We start from the raw sequence: 16,578 nt of genomic DNA on the forward strand, positions 1-16,578 counted from the left end.
AATGTCTTTTCAACCTAAAGATCTTGATTTCCTCTGACAGCCTCTGGTGGAGTCTAGACACTGGGGCCAAGACAAAAGGGGCCAGGATTGCTTAAAAAACAACCACCAAAACACTTGAAATTCCTGGTCATCTGTTAACCTTTTCAAACAATTGTTTTGCAGAAAAAGAACATTTAACACTTAGCAGGGTTGTTAGTCATGGCAAAATATCCACAGCAGCCCTGAAATGGAAAATTAGGTACGTTTGCAGAAGTGTGTTTCCGTGCAAGGGAAAGAGGCCTCCCCTCCCCCGTCTCATCTGAGTTTCCTTCCTTTAGCCTTCTGATAGAGATGCCAGGGGAGAGCTGAGACAGCTGTAGCTGCCCAGGCCTCCTTCCCCTGGACCAAAGGCGTAAACCCCTTCTGTGTTATACTAAATTCCAATACAATGTTAACTTCTTGCAAACTGGCTCTATCCCAGGCTCGTGTGCTTTGAAGACCTGATGTGCAAAGACTGTAGGCTGGCCGCCTCAAAACTCGAGGTCCATTTCCCCTTTCTCCGTGATTGGATCCTGAATTTCTTAGGGAAAGCCCTGCACACAAGCTAAAAGATAAGTTTTCTTGGCCTTTCTTGCAACTAGATGTGGCCAAATGACTGACGCTGACCAATGAGGAATAAGTAGAAAGGCTGGATTATACTTCTGGGAGGTCTTTAGTAGAGAGGGAGTGAACCATGTCAGAATGACTGTCCTTACTCTACATGGAAAGCAACCAGTAGCCATTATGGACCACACAGTGGTCTCGAGAAGGAAGCCAAGATGATAGAAGGAGCATGTGTCACTGATAGCCCTACCAGCCCGAAATGCTACCTCCAGACTTTTGACATAAGAGATAAATAAAGCTCTGTCTTTATAAGCTATTTCTCACATGCAGCGGTACCTAATCCCAGCAGATGCACGTGAGAAATTGTTGAAGGAACCTCTCTGAAATATTAAGCATTTGGTGTACTAAATACAATAGCAAACACATGCATTAACGATGCCAACAGTTTATCTTTTAGGGGTTCTGACTAACCTTGTATGTAGAGGTGGTTTGTCACCAAACAAACCCAGGGCAATGTATGTCTTTATTTCTTAGGGTACCGTCCTTAAAGATGCTGGGAGGCCCAGAAATCATGTTTTATGTTAAATAACTACCAAAATGCATGAGAACATTGTATGTACTTCACTGTATGAACATTTTCAATTGTGAGGATGTAAATATTTGCTTAAAGGAGGTGTTTAACTAAGAAGACTTACTTTACCAAGTGCCTACTGTTTGCCAGGCATTGTGCTAACCATTGTATAACCTTGTGTCATCTTTGCAGGTACAGACTATTCTCATTCTCACTTAACAGATAGGCGAATAGAAGGAATAAATTACTTGCCCAAGGTCACATTGCAAGGTCAAAAATCAGACCAAGGTCAGTCAGATTTCAGAACCTGTTATGAAATACCAAACTAAAGCATCTCCATGTTTATATTTTTCTAGATAGTCTTGACCATCCTATGTATTCTCCATCGAGCCATGTCTGAATGGCTGTCCTTGTTTTTGTAAATTAGAAGGTGAAAACCCTGAGAGGGCTCATTTATCCTTAAGGCACAGGTAGTCATGTTGTCAAGAGTCTGAATGAACCCCAAGGACAGAGAGAGCCAGAGCCATTCTCAGCAAAGTAACCCGGTCTCCTCCTCAAGTGTGATTTAAAAGTCTGGCTCTTTAAATTGAAAAACAAACGCACAAACAACAACCATCAAAGGTCACTGACACTCCATCTGGGAATATTAGAAGCACCACTGAATCAATACAGGCAACCACATAGGTTGTTATATTTTAATCAGAATCAGGCATTAAAAGGCATAAAATACTCTATATATCTCTTCACTGTTCCAAATCTCATAAACTTCGAACCCAAATATGACATAAGGAGTTTCAACAATTATTTTGACCAGCTTCCCCAATCCCAAAGGAGATTAAAAAGTAAAATAAAAAAGTTAAGGTCAAGGTGCCTTAATATCACGGCCAATGACTAACCATTGTTTAGCTCCTCCCTCAGTGCCACTGAGCTTAACCTCCTGTCAAACAAGTGGTTAGTCACTAGTTCCCTGGGTGATTGTCCCTGAATGCAGGCCACGCTCTGGCCACACAGTAGGCACTTTAAGTGGGGTAGTAACCTCTTCTAGCTTGGGGCCAACGTTTGGCTCTCAAAGGCAAGATAAAGAATTGACAGTCAAGCCCTGGCCGGCGTGGCTCTATGGCTGGCTGCGCATTGAAGGTTCACAGGTTCTATTCCCTCTCAAGGGCATGTACCTGGGTTGCAGGTTGGATCCTGGCCCTGCCGGGGCCTGCAGGAGGCAACCAATGGATGTGTCTCACATCGATGTCTCTCTCCCACTCTCTCTTTCCCCCACATTCACTCTTTTTAAAAATCAATGGAAAAGATATCTCCGGGTGAGGATTAACAAAAACAACGACATTCAAACAGACTGTTCCGGGAGTCTGTGCTCTGGGGCGAAGCGCTGGGATTTCAGAGAATTCTCCAGCACAGCTGCACCAGATGTTGTGGGGACTCTGGGGGTTGCCGAAGAGGCTCATTTCTAGCCAGCGGCACCATGGCCCACTCTGCTTTTCGTTCCAGTGTCCTGAGTGATGGGCCACCCACAGGGGCGCTCTCAATATTTAAGGAGCGGGCACAGGCACTCCGTCATCAGCATGAGGCTGGCTGTAAACAGGCAGGGCTGCACCGCGGCTGCAGACTCAGCTCAGCTCTGCGGAGCAATCACACCCAAAGCCCCTGGTGACACCAGCTCCATTGCACGCGCCAATTCCCGCCCCTAATCCACGTCGTCCACGTCGTCCACGTCTTCTCCGGCCGTGGCCGCTTCCAAAGCAGCCAGGGCCTCCGCCACCTCCGCGTCTTCCTCCTCCGCCTCCCCGCTCGCGTCTCCTGGGGTGCGGTGGGCGTCCTCCCACCCGTTTCTCCCATCGGCCACAGGCGCGGCCGGGGCGGGGTCCTCTTCTTTAAAGTGGACGCTCAGGACCTCCGCGGCCACTGCCCCGTTTAAGGAATCCCAGCGTCGCTTCCCCGGGAAGGAGAAGGGCAGGTTCAAGCCCTGCTCCTCCGCGCCTGGGCGCGCTTCCTCCGGGCGCTCCTCCTCGGCATGGTCCTGGAAAACCTCCTCTTTTTCTTCGTGATCCACGTCGTCGCCAGCCGAGCCCCAGTGTGGAGGGTAGTCCGGGGCTGGTATCTGGGGGACATGGTCCGGCACGTCCGCCGTAGGACCCTCGGCCTCAGAAGAAACTCTGGAGTCTCCATTCCCCACGACTCCCGTCTCTCCCGAGGCCGGCAGCGCACAGTCCGTTTCCCTGGGGCCCCCTCTTTCGAGGAAGGGGTGAGCTGGGGGCACGCTGTTGGCGGTATTGGTCCAGGAAGCTGTGCCTCCCTGGGGGGGCCCAGGATCCCCAGGGGGCGGCAGGGCCGCCGCGGGCCCAATGCCATTGACGGCACCACCAGTCTTCTCCGCACAGGGCTCCCCTCCTGTGTCCCCTGGAGGGTGCGGCCCCTGGGGAGGCCAGCCGGGCTCCTGCGGCCCAGCCCTCCGGCTTCTGCTCCCCGTCCTCCTCAAGCCCTCCCGCTGAAGGTCATTTTTATGCACCAGGACTTCGCTGCTCTGTTTGCCTTTTAATTTAACAGTGTCCTCTTCCTCCAACTTGCAGCTGCTCACCTCGTTGACATAGCCGGGGGAGGGCACTTGAACGGGATCGAAGAGATAGCTGGGGGGGGGGAGAATAATGAAGATCAGTCAGGTGGATTATTAACTTTATTTGTTCATCACTTTATTAATCACTAACTTCCATTATTAATAATCTCTACTACAGGCTCTGCTTCTCTTCCTGTTAATTTCTGTGTTTCGTTACTTATGTAAGCCTATATGTGTGTCTAAATCAAATAGATACAGTTGGCATAAGAGTGTTCTGCCACTGGAAATAGATCTTAAGAAAAGATTCAAAAGAGGGTGGGAAGAAGGTTCAGAACAAAGTTCATGGAATTTAAAAACAAGCAAAAAAAAGTAAATAGAAAATAAAATAAATGTGCAGAATCAGGAAAATAACTGGTTACGTACTGAGGGTACATCTCCTCAATGGAATATTATGCAGTCATCAAAAGGATAAATATGAAGTCTGGACTAGCATGAAAGATACTTATAATAAATACTGGAGGCCCAGTGCACAAACTTCGTGTGTGTGTGGGGGGGGGGGGAGGGGGGGGAGGGGGGGTCCCCCTCAGCCCAGCCTGCACCCTCTCCAATCCGGGACCCCTTGGGGGATGTCCGACTGCCAGTTTAGGCTGGATCCTGGGGATCAGGCCTAAACCGGCAGTTGGACACCCCTCTCACAATCCTGGACTGCTGACTTCAAATCGCTCACCTGCCTGCCTGCCTGATCTCCCCTCACTGCCTCTGTGTGCTGGCATGATTGCCCTTCACTACCTCTGTGTGTCGGCCTGATCACCCCTAACTGCCCCCCTGCTGCTGGCCTGGTCACCCCTAACTGCCCTGCCCTGCAGGCCTGGTCTCCCCCAACTGCCACCCCCCCCTGCCGGCCTGGTTGTCCTCAACTGCCACCACCCTCCCTCCCCCCACCGGCCTGGTCACCCCCACGGCCCCCCCACCGGCCTGGTCGCCCCACGCAGCCTGCTGTTCATTCGTTTGGATCATCCCTCACTAACCCCCCTGCTAGCCTGGTCATAGGCAGCCATCTTGTGAGGGTATGAGGGTTACTTTGCATATTACATCTTTATTATATAGGATTGTTGGTTAAGTGTAAGATCACATTATGATTACAGTGGAGTAACATTCACATATGTATGTGTTGTGTATATACTTACATATGAATAAAAATATATATGTATATGTAGATAGATATGGAATAGAACTATAACAACACATAAATTTGTTTGTTAAGGAAGCAAAATCATTAGTTAATTTTTTCCCCTTTGTTTTATAGAGAATTCTGTTCTTATTACCCACATTCTGGGATAGAATCTGGAAAAAATTAAAAGCACATATGTGACTAGGGCGATTTATTTTCAGTGATGCCATTTCAGGCATCCTCCAAAACTAAAGCTTTGCTTTGCATTACTCCCTGGAGAAATGTAAATTCAGCCCAAACCAAATTCAATCTCAGAGAATGACGGAGTCCCCAACATCTCTGAGAAGGGAACAACAACAAAAAAAGGTTTTAATATCTAGGCCACATGTGCTCTTAAATGACATCAAAGCAGTTCCAAATTCTTAATTTCTTGGCAATGCTGGTCAAGCCCCAACGAGATAAATGCAGAATCAACGCAGGGTCTTTAAGAGGGCCTCCATGGAAATTGTGAATTCCTTCATTCGAATGAGGTATTTCCCCCCCCAAATTTACCTTTGTATCATTTTACAGCACCTGCACCCCATCTGGATTATTTTTTGTTATCATCTGGAAAAGAAAACATAAAAGGGAGAAAACACAGTGAATAACATTCTAATATCAATTAGGTTTGCTTTTTCTTTCCTAGCTACTCACAAGTTAGTGGAGTCACAGTTTTTGGCAGAAAGATAACATGTGGGCCAGGGAGGCACTGGAATGCCTATATGTATTGGATATCACCGATTCCGAGCTCTCAAACATTTATTGACACTTGTCTCTGTGCCAGACCCTTTCCCTGACCCTGGGAGTTCTGTATGTCATTTGCATTTTGCAAATGAGTAAATACTGGTTGAAGAACGCTGGGGAGAGAAAGGCGGGACTGAAAAGATCTGTGCGTTTTCTATTCCACTGCCTTCTTTGGGGGACACGGGAGCCTAGCCAGGGGCAGCAGGAGGTGTCAGAGAGAGGGGAGGTGTCTGTGCTGGGGATTAGCTACTCAAGTATTCAAGGACTTCAGGATGAGGCAGCTGACCCACGTGTTTCACGTTAGAGACCCGAGGAGGTGAGAGCCAGGTCATCATCACCAGCTTCACCTGACGCACCTGCTCCTGCTCTGCCCTTCCCATCGCTGGGCTGATTTTGGACACAGTTCGTGGACTCCATTCTTGAAGTTCTTGGCCTTCAAAGGACCTGAGTCCACCTTGGGGAGCCCTCCCCTGCAGGCCTGGTCCTCCCCGTACCCGCTCCTTAAATATTAAGAGCACCCCTTGGGCTTCCTGGTGGCAGGTGGACTCAGTCTGTGCTTCTTTCATTTCTCACCTGCCCACTGTCTCCCTGCCTTTTCCCAAGGTGGCATTTTTCCCCTGCAAATTGCCCTCTGAACAAAACCTTCTTTGCATGGGAAACAGACTACATTGTTCTGGTCTTTCCTTTGAGTCATTCTCCATTTCTAATATTTTCAACCTTCTCAAAGATAGGCTAAAGCCCCCATCCCTCTGTGTCCACAGGATGCATGCGCTTGAAACCGAGAGAGATCCCTTGCTGTTGATGGGGTTACTGCCTCCCATGGTCTCTCTCCTTCCTCCAGTCGTGGAAGAATTTCCCACGATGCTGCTTCACAAGCCTTTACCCACAGAGAAAACTCCTGGTGTTTTCTAAATAGTACAGACTGGCTGGCTGGTTACAAGGGACTAGGTTGACACTGATAAGTCAAATCCACAAATAACCCCATATGGAGGCTAAAAATGCCCCACCCCCCAAACAGCCACATTCTACCCTCTGCAACTGGTGAATGCTACCTCATATGAACAAAACCAACCAACCAACCAAACAAACAAATCTTTGTGGATGTGATCACAGATTTGAGATGGGGGGAGTGGCCTGGCTTACCTGGTTCAGAGCCCAGCTCTGCCTCTTACTGGCTTGTGACTTAGGGCCTATTTCATCTGTGAATGGGGATAACAATATACTAGCACATAGTGTTGCTGGGGAGCATACAAGTGAATATTCATACTAAGCATATGCTTATTATTCAGCTCTGTTGGGATACAGCATGCTTAAAAAAAAAAAAAAAAAAAAAAAGATGGAGGCCTTCCACCTAAGGAAGATGTAATCTAGCCATGACATACACATACGCACAACAGCCTTAATAGTATCAAGTAAGGTTTGTTTCTGGCATAAGAGGCAAATGGTATCTTCCTACCAACGTGGCACCAACTGAAAGACACAAACCCCAAGTGCAACAGAGGATCGACAGGCAGAGAAATCACTGGGAGCTCAGCCAGTGAACACGTGTGTACAAGCTTTTCCTCCTTCAAAGCTCTCAGTTAAATTACCCAGGGTTTTGTTTCTGGCCTCTGCTCCCCCTTCATGCCCATTTTCTGCTAATATTTCCTATACTAGAGGCCTGGTGCACGAAATCTGTGCACAGTGTGTGTGTGTGTGTGTGTGTGTGTGTGTGTGCGTGTGTCCCTCAGCCCAGCCAGCACCCTCTCCAATCTGTGACCCCTCAAGGGCAGTCAGACATCCCTCTCACAATCCAGGACTGCTGGCTCCCAACCTCTCGCCTGCCTGCCGGCCTGATTGCTCCTAACTGCTTCTGTCTGCCAGCCTGATCATTCCTAACCACTCCCCTGCCAGCCTGATCAATGCCTAACTGTTCCCCTGCTGGCCCGATTGCCCCAACTGCCCTCTTCTGCTGGCCTGGTCGCCCCTAATTGCCCTCCCCTGCCAGCCTGGTTCCCCCCAACTGCCCTCCCCTGCAGGCCTGGTCCCCCCCAACTGCCCTCCCCTGCAGGCCTGGTCATCCCCAACTGTCCTCCCCTGCAGGCCTGGTTCCCCCAAACTGCCCTCCCCTGCAGGCCTGGTCCCCCCCAACTGCCCTCCCCTGCAGGCCTGGTTCCCCCAAACTGCCCTCCCCTGCAGGCTTGGTCCCTCCCAACTGTCCTCCCCTGCTGGCCTGATTGCCCACAACTGCCCTCCCCTGACGGCCATCTTTGACCACATGGGGGCGGCCATCTTGTGTGTTGGAGTGATGGTCAATTTGCACATTACCGCTTTATTATATAGGATTAGCTGGACAAATGGCATGAAAAGTACCACGTGCACCTCCTGTCCTCCACCAACTCCTGTCCTCCCCTCTCACCCTTTCTCATCCACACCCTGCTCTAAAATCCTGTCCATCCATGCTAGCACTACCTTTGTTTATCTTGGTCACTATTAAAAAAAAAAAAAATCAGCCAGGAAAGGGGGCCAAAGAACAAACAAACAAACAAACAAAAAAGAAAACCTCAAAGAAAAAGAAAGGTTTTTACGTGTTTGAGAGAGGGCAGACCATGGAAGAGAATAACGTACTGAAAAATGTCAGGGAGGTCAACTTTAGGTCAGTGAGTTTAAGAGTTGTCCAGGGGAGGTTTCCTTCTGAGAGGGAGGAAGGAAGGAAGACAGAGGCACATCTTGAGTGACACCCTGTGTTCCCAGCGACGCGGAGACTGACTCGGGTCCACCTTGGGGAGCCCTGGCCAGGCTGGGTCTGTCCCACATAAGCAACGTGCACAGAGATGCAATGACTGCTGAGATTTAACAGCCCAACGAGAGAGCCGGCACCTCCGTTTCTTACAGAATTTACACAGCATCACCTGTGGCTGTTAAGACCCCCTCTCACTCCCTCAGGAAAACCACACGATCTATATTTTCCTTCAAAACCACCTAATTGTGAAGGATGTTTTAATGACTGTCCCCTTTTGGGATCAAATTTCCAGTTTGGCTTCTCCTCCCTCTTCCTCCTCTAGGGCACACCACCCGGGCTTCCTGCAGACCTGGCCCCGTGCCCCAGGGCCATGCTCTGAGCCTCTCCCAAACTCAGTGCGCATGGCCTCTGCCTGGTTACAGGGTCTGCCCGCTCACCTCACCCCTGTTCTCCTTCCCCAGAGACATTCCTTCTCCCAGTGAGACCAGCTCCAGCGTCCAAGGCTGTGTGACGGCTGATGAAAAGGGTGGGAACTAACATATTTACAGCCGAGCCCTGCCTGCCCTATCTCCAATGATTCGTCCTTATCTGATGATTCCTAATAGCAAATCCAATTTCTTTCTCTTTCCATGTCACACCCACATCGATACCTTGCTTTTAGGAAGGCATCCTCCCATTGCTGGGTGCAAAAAGGAACACCCATGACCTGCGTGATCCGTGGATGCAAATGGGAAAAACACTCCAAAAGAGTCAGATTGAGCTAAAAGCCGGCAGACTATCTGCTTTCCCTGCCCCCCTTGGACGACAGCTAGCTCACAGGTGAGAAGTCAGTTGTCAGGTGCCCTTTATGCCTGAGCAGAGTGGAAATCTGCTTTCTCTTTGGAGTGGAAAAAAGCAACAGAGAAGCAAAGGGCAGATCCTTCCCGTTTACACAGGGGCAAAGCAAACACCATTAGGGGGCGTGTCCATCAGTGCTGGAGCCTGCCCACTCCCGGAGTCCGTGTTGGGGGCTTGACTCCGTCCTGCGTTTGGTGTGGATGTTAAACAGTCCGGTGCTTGAAGATGAACATGACAATGTCCCATCTGTTACTAGCAAATCTCCTTGCTGGAAAACCCTGTCTCCTAAGGGGGAGAGGGTGGAGGTGGGAAGAAGGGACAAGAGGGGAGAGCCACCAGTTTGCTAACCAGACAGAAATTGACTGAAAAATTCACCAGGAAGTGAAAGGAATATAGGAAAAGGCTCCCCCGGTCAGAAAGGACTGCCTGTATAGGTTAGCTATTAGTATTAAATCAATGTTCATTTCCTGATTTGAATCATTGTACTGGGGGGTGGGGATATATAAGAAAGAGACCCTGTTCTTAAGAAATACACAGTAAAATAAAGTATTTAGGAGTAAAGAGCATGGCATCTGTAACTTGTTAAAATGATTCAGGAAAAAAATGTGTGTGTGTGTGTGTGTGTGTGTGTAGAAAGAAATAATAAACTCAGAGTGGAAAATGGCAACATTTGGGGACTCTGGTTACAGGGTTTGTGGGGATTCTTTTATTTTTAACTTAAATAATTTTATTATAAAATTTTATATAAAGCAAAATTCATAAACAGAACTAAGACAGTAGATAAGCTTGTTGAAATCCCACAGACCTTTCTGAACGTAGCTGTCATTCTAAGTATTTACTGAAGACCTGCCCTCAAATGGCAGTCCCAGGACTGGGCTCGAAGGCACAGGTATCCTAGTTCCTTCCTCTGGCTGCCCCTTATAAAGAGGGAATTAGCGTCTAGTGCTGGGGTGTCGTCAGCTGTCTGCTACCCTGCTAAACACAGGCTCCTCACAGGCAATGCCTAACCCAGCGCAAGGCCAGCTCACTAAGGAGCACCTCATATTGTTATTCAAACAAAGCAATGACTGGTAAGTGCCATGTGCCCATGAGTGAGTGACCCATATGGAATTTTTGACGTTATTATTCCTGTAGAGAGTCTACCCTTCCTATGGTCAAATCTCACACTGTCCTGTGGCCCAAAAGGAAAAGCCATGTGTAATAGCCGAGAGAGAGGGGAGGAACCCTGGCCCTACTCCCCCCGCCAACCCCCCCGAAACAACCGAACCTCCAGCGTGTGATGCCAAGGTCAAGGATGTTCCGCATCAGGGGTTCCGTTCAGCCAGCTTTCAAAGCAGCTGCTGGGAAGTGGTTAGAGTTTATCGGAGCTGAAGTGCTTGGAAGAGAGACAGATTAAAATCAAACATGGAAAGTACAGCTCCGTGTTGAAAACCCAACTTGCCAATGTTTATAGAAAATAGTTGGGATCCCAGGTCACCTGGTCAGCAGGTGAAGTCGACAAATATTTAGTGAGCTGGTTCTGGATACTGAGCTCTCAGACTCAAAGGGGAATGAATGAAAATAACTACCAGGTGCTCCAGAAAAGAGGAAAGACTGCCTGCCCCCCTTCACAGAGGGCGCCTATCTCCAGTTGGAAAAAAAAGATACATTCTTGACTCCCCAACCTACTTCCTCAGCAGAGCCGGTTCCTCCTTTCCGGGCAGGCTTTGCAAACTCTCCGGGCCACGGTTCCTGCTGTGTTTCCCTTTCTCCTAAAGAGGCTGAGCTTCATTGATTGTGAGAAACCCGGAGACGCTACGGAGCCCTTTATTATCACCATCAAACGGTCCATTATGCACTCACAATAGCCGATGTCTACGACACAGGTGTTAGCATCACCTAGAACTGGGCTTGATGGGCTATCAGTGTGCGGGGATGTATTTGTAGGTCCCCCCTGATAAAGGGGGTTCCTTGGTCAAGTAGGTTTGGGCACAGCAGAGAATAGGGATGAACACATTCATAGTTATGAACAGGAACTATTTCACTCTGCCTAACCCAGCATTTCCCCAAATTATGTGAGCACAGACCTTTTCTTTTTCCACAAAAGACTATTAACAACCAACACGACTTGTGTTTTGTGGAACATGTTGGGGATAACTAATAACTGTCAGGATGACAGTCCTAATCATCTGGTGGAGTTCTGGGCTCTAAGCTAATATGTAATGTGGTGTTTGGGTGAACGCAGCCCCTGAAGTCTGTGCGGGGTACAGGACATGCGGGTCCTGGCAACAGCTCTGTCACCAACCGCAGAGATTGGGGAAGCTGTTGAATCTCTGGATTCCTATCTGTTTCTTTCTTTTTAAAAATATATATATGTATATATTTTATTGATTTTTTACAGGAAGGAAGGGAGAGGGATAGAGAGTTAGAAACATCGATCAGCTGCCACCCGCACACCTCCTACTGGGGATGAGCCCGCAATCAAGGTACATACCCTTGACTGGAATTGAACCTGGGACCCTTCAGTCTGCAGGCTGATGCTCTATCCACTGAGCCAAACCGGTTAGGGCCTGCCTGTTTCTTTATCTGCAAAAGGAGTCAACGGCACCAGGGTTTTCTTGCGAATTGAGTCTAGTAATCTCAACAGCGACTCAGGAAGAAGGGAACTCAGCCTGGAGTACAGTTACCTCATTGAGTCCTGAGAACTCCACTGCCAGGCAGGCACCAACATGACCTTTTACAGGTGGGAACCCCGCTCAACGGGTTGTCAACACCCCATTGCGCTGCCGTTGAGGTGTGTTGGGTCCCAAGTCCACACTCACCCGACCCATGATCCCGACTGACAGCAGAAAGCTCCCCTCAACCACGCCCGCCCCCCCCCCCCCCCCCGGCCCATCTCCTCTGGAACTGTGTCCCACACCCTGGAGCCCCAAGGTGGGGAGAGAGTGGGTGTCATGGCAAGATCCCTGGGAGGGATGAGGACCCAGATCAGGGCACCCTGTGGGGTGGGGGTAGATGTGTGGGGCGGGATGGCATTTACATGAACATTTGGGGAGATCCATCACACCACACAGGCAGTTCAGCAGAGTGGCTAAATGAACAATGTTGAGTTGTGGGTTCCAGTTCTGCCTTCACCTCTTATCAGCTTTGTGAACTCTGGGAAAATTTCTTAGCCTCTGTGAGCATCAGTTGTCTAATCTGCAAAATGGGACTGATAACAGTTCCTGTTTGTCAGGATCACTTGGAACATTAAAGGAGATGAAAGTATGTAAGGCATTTACTGTAAATGCCTGGTACACTGCCAGGGCTTACTAATAACTATAATAAGTCGTTAAAATTTGAGTATTGACTGTGCATCAAGTACCGTTTTAAGAACTTTCTTGTATTCATTCACTTTAACTTAACCCTTTTAGGTGGAAACCAGTATTTTATGGATAAGTAAATGGATATAAAGGTTAGAAAGTGGTACAGTGTGGTTATTATTAGCACTGTGGCCATTGTCTTTATTAGCAATATTTCCTGATTATATAATATGTAACTACGTCTATTATATAATATTTCCTATTGTATTACTATCACCTGTTTTGGTAGGTTGTTTCCTGAGTCCACTGGATTATGCAATAAAAAGCAGGTAGATGTGGTTTTATCTATTCACCACCAGGTGGCAGTATATAGTGGTTATTTAATCTATGGCAAGCATGTCAAACTCAAAGGCTAACACGGGCCAAATAAACAAGGTGTAAGTTTATGTGGGCCGCAAAAAAACCCAAAAGCTCCAATTTTCATAGAAACGTAGGTTTATTTCGAAAAGTATAGTATAAAAAAAAGAACAAGAGCAGTGATAAAATTAATGTTTTCTTCCTGACACTTGGCATCTCTTCTCTGCTACTATCTTTCCTACTTCGGGGGAAATCTTGTTCACAGTGATTACTTTCAAAACTGACCCAAGGTGAATGTCAGTAATTCTGGATCTGACAGGAGACCTATTTCCTTTCATAATTATAAATAACTGCTCACACCGTTATATTGTCTGGGCCGCAAAAATATTTGTTGTGGGCCGCATGCGGCCCGCAGGTCGCGAGTTTGACATGCTTGATCTACCGTAATTTTAGGAGAGGGACTTTGTATGGGAAAGGTCTCAGAAACACGAGAATTAGGGCACAAATAGTGTAGGTGTTCTGCCACGTAGTAAAGTTAGGGAGGGAGTGACGTGGTAAATATTTGAGACAATTAGTATCTCCTATAAGCTGGCCATGAGGTTTATTCAGTCGTCTGGCCAGGCCACCGTGGGATCAAAGGCTCCTGCAATTCTATTTAGGCCTCTTTTGATGCAATGACTGCTCATCAACCCCCAAATGGGGGAATCTGGGTTTCTCTCTCCCACCTGTATGTGTGGACAATGATTCTGAGGGAGAGGCTGGGAGAGGAAGGAGCCTATGGGGTGTGCAAGGGTCCAGCTCCTCCCCCTGGATCCCACAGTGAATCTTAGAGAACATCACACCCAATCACCTTTTTTATAAATGTGGACTCGGGGCTGGAAGCCAAAAATAGAGGACAAGAAAAAATCAGACTGTCCCATATCTGTAGAGGACCCTTGGTGTGCAGAATTGGGATCCCAAAGTTTTTTTGAATTACAGTAAAAATAGATTTTGCACTTGAAAAGACTGAGTAAAGTTCCTACTGGAGGCTAGACTCTCTACCAGTTATTAGGACACAAAAAGGCAGAAGATCTCCCCTGTCTGTTAACGGCGTCATCACCCATTCATTCAACAAATATGTCTTGAGCATCTATATGATGTGGCAAGTACTGGACTTGATTCCAGGGATCTTGAAGGAGTGTACAGTCCAGGAAAGGAGACAGTTATATAAAGACATGACTAATAACGTGTTGTATTGAAATGTTATACCATCTGTTACATAAGGTGGGGAGTGCCTGAGTAACCTTGGGAAGATTAGAAGAGGCTTGTGGGCAAAGGTGAGCAGATAATGGTTCAGGTGGGGTCCAGGTGCACCCCGGGGGAACACAGTGCCAGCTCAGCATCGCAGGAATGCTACAGGGAGGCGGGATGCCACCTTTTACACACGCTCTCTTAAATGCACCCTCTAATGAGGCAAGATAAAGGTAGATAAGGTTTTACATCAAGGAGGCAGCTTGATCATCTAGAATTTGCAGAGGCAAACAAGGACAATGCACACACTACTTTCAGGATCCCAGTAGGGAGAACAGGCTGGTTCCACTAGAGTAAGCTGGACAACAGATCCTATCCCCATGTCGGGCTGATGATGGAAATGGTAAGGGAGTTGGGGAGAAGACTCAGAGAGAAATAAAAGAAAGGAAGACCTGCAATCGCAGGGCCTGGCTCCTAACCTTGAGTGCATCAGAATATTCTAGGAGGCTGGGCCTCACCCCCAGACTTCTGACTGAGCAGGACTGGGGTGGGGCCAGTTAGAATCTGCATTTCTAACAAGTTCCACGTGAGGCTGATGATGTTGGTCCTGCGAACATACTTTAAGAATCACTATTTGGGAGGGATGGTCTTTATTAGAGAAACCCCACATTGCCTGGGGAGATAGAATAACGGAAAATCTTCCAGGGTGAAGATCTAGTTGGGTCTCACGTGTTTGAGAATTGTAGCCCCAAACAACAGAAGTAAAGAGGAAATCGAGTTCTACTCAAACCTGAATGTGCCAGAATGATACAGACTTTGGGGTTTACTCTGCCTACTGGTTTTAATGTTTTAGATAATAAAAACTGTAGTGAAAGACCGAGTAATCGAAAATGTAATGGATAATAGAAAGAATAGACTCCCCCCCCATAGCATTAAAATAAGAAAATAGCTTACCTGTTGTGAAGATTGTCCATTAGGTTCTCTTAACTTCTCTTCCTATAACAACAAAAAAGTTGAAAATTGAGGTCTGCAAGTTGCCTCCGTGTCACGGCCAAGTTGCATCAACAAAGTGACAGAGAGCGTTTCCTCAGAGGCGCTAGGCAGTGATATGGGGGATGGAGCTCCTGATCTGGAACCGTCAGCCCAGGCAGACAAGCTCTGAAATTCACCAGGCCCAGCTCCTGACACTCACCATTCAATGAACAATTCACCCACACTTCAGTATTCCTTCTCCGAAATAAGATTGCAGTGAGATTTAAATGGCACAACGTGTGAGCTATTTAGCCCATGCTGGGCATGTTGGAATTGTTCAATAACCCAAAGCTATTGCTCTTTATTACTGTTGACAAACATGACTTGACAACACATCTCTTCTCTGACGGGTAAGGTTTCAATTCAGCAGAAAGAAATTCAAGGCATTTGCTTCTTGGAGACATATCAATAAAGTTTCAATGAACACATGTAAAATATTTTAACAAAATACATAATTTAGAGGAGAAACCAAGATGGCGGCATAGGTAAACACGGGAGTTTGCTGCCTCGAACAACCACTTCAAAAATACAACTAAAAGACGGAACGGACATCATCCAGAACCACAGGAAAGCTGGCTGAGTGGATGTTCTACAACTAGGAGGAAAGAGAAAAGCATACCGAGGCTCAGAGGAGGCGCAGTGCTGAAGTAAAATACTAAGGTTCGGAGTGCATGTGGAGCGGGCTGGAGGCTGAGGGCGCGGTTGTTTTCAATCGGGAGGGAGTCTCAGGCTCTGAGCTCCAGTTCCGGGCGAGTCTCTAAGGACCCAGACTCATACGGGAGAAGCGGGACTGTCTGGCATCGCTCAGAACCCTAGGGCAGCTTTCTCTCCGTGGGGCTTGCAGCGACTACTGGGACACTGAGAAGCAGAGCCTCTGAGGGCAAGACTGAGAGCAGCCATAATTGCTAACCCCGCCCTGTTGATCCCATGGGACCCGCCCCGCCCAAGCCCTGCAGGGAGGCTTTTGCTGGATAGCCTCAGGCAAAGGCTAGATTAGCACCTCCCTAGAGATCCAGGAGCCAGGAAGCCCAGAGGTCAGAGTGGGACCATCCAGCTTTAAACTCCGTGGAACCATAAAAGACACACTCAGGAGGCAGACTCAGTGAGCACCAAAGCCCCATCGAAGCAAGTCTAGCCCCAGAGGGGTGTCTCCAGCACAGAAGTTCTCCCACCGCAGACACAGCTGATTCTCACAGCCAATTGACCTGGAGGTCAATTCCTCACAGTGATAACTACAACAATCAAGGCTTAACCACAACAAGACTGTGCACAAAGCCCACAAGGGGGTGCACCAAGAATGTCTACTTTAGGTAATTGGGACACTTAGCACAGAAAGGCACTCTATCGACACAGCGAAGCATAAAAAAATGCCGAGACAAAGAAACAGGACACAAACGACAGAATTGGAGGAAAGCAAACTGTTGGATATAGAGTTCAAAACCACACTTT

General features: G+C 47.9%; 1 protein-coding gene across 9 annotated transcripts in view; it reads right to left on the reverse strand.

The window, feature by feature from the left end:
• Nucleotides 1-1,834: 1,834 nt before the first annotated feature.
• Nucleotides 1,835-16,578, reverse strand: part of PGCKA1 (PDCD10 and GCKIII kinases associated 1) — a 70,760-nt gene continuing 56,016 nt past the window's right edge. For 4 of the 9 annotated variants that reach the window (XM_070398085.1, XM_070398094.1, XM_070398076.1 and 1 more), the window contains exons 2-4: nt 15,052-15,093; nt 5,440-5,493; nt 1,835-3,789 (exon numbers count right to left, since the gene is read on the reverse strand). In XM_070398085.1, coding sequence (XP_070254186.1) covers nt 2,850-3,789; nt 5,440-5,471 — 972 coding nt within the window. In that variant the 5' untranslated portion in view covers nt 5,472-5,493; nt 15,052-15,093 and the 3' untranslated portion in view covers nt 1,835-2,849. Of the gene's footprint in view, nt 3,790-5,439; nt 5,494-10,496; nt 10,620-11,702; nt 11,795-15,051; nt 15,094-16,578 lie in introns of those variants that run through there. The other 5 variants (XM_070398113.1, XM_070398129.1, XM_070398121.1 and 2 more) reach the window with 3 other exon arrangements.

The sequence above is a fragment of the Myotis yumanensis genome, unplaced genomic scaffold (genome assembly GCF_028538775.1).
Source record: "Myotis yumanensis isolate MYYU_CA2020_CCGP unplaced genomic scaffold, mMyoYum1.0.hap1 SCAF_1, whole genome shotgun sequence".
Taxonomy (NCBI): Eukaryota; Metazoa; Chordata; class Mammalia; order Chiroptera; family Vespertilionidae; genus Myotis; species Myotis yumanensis.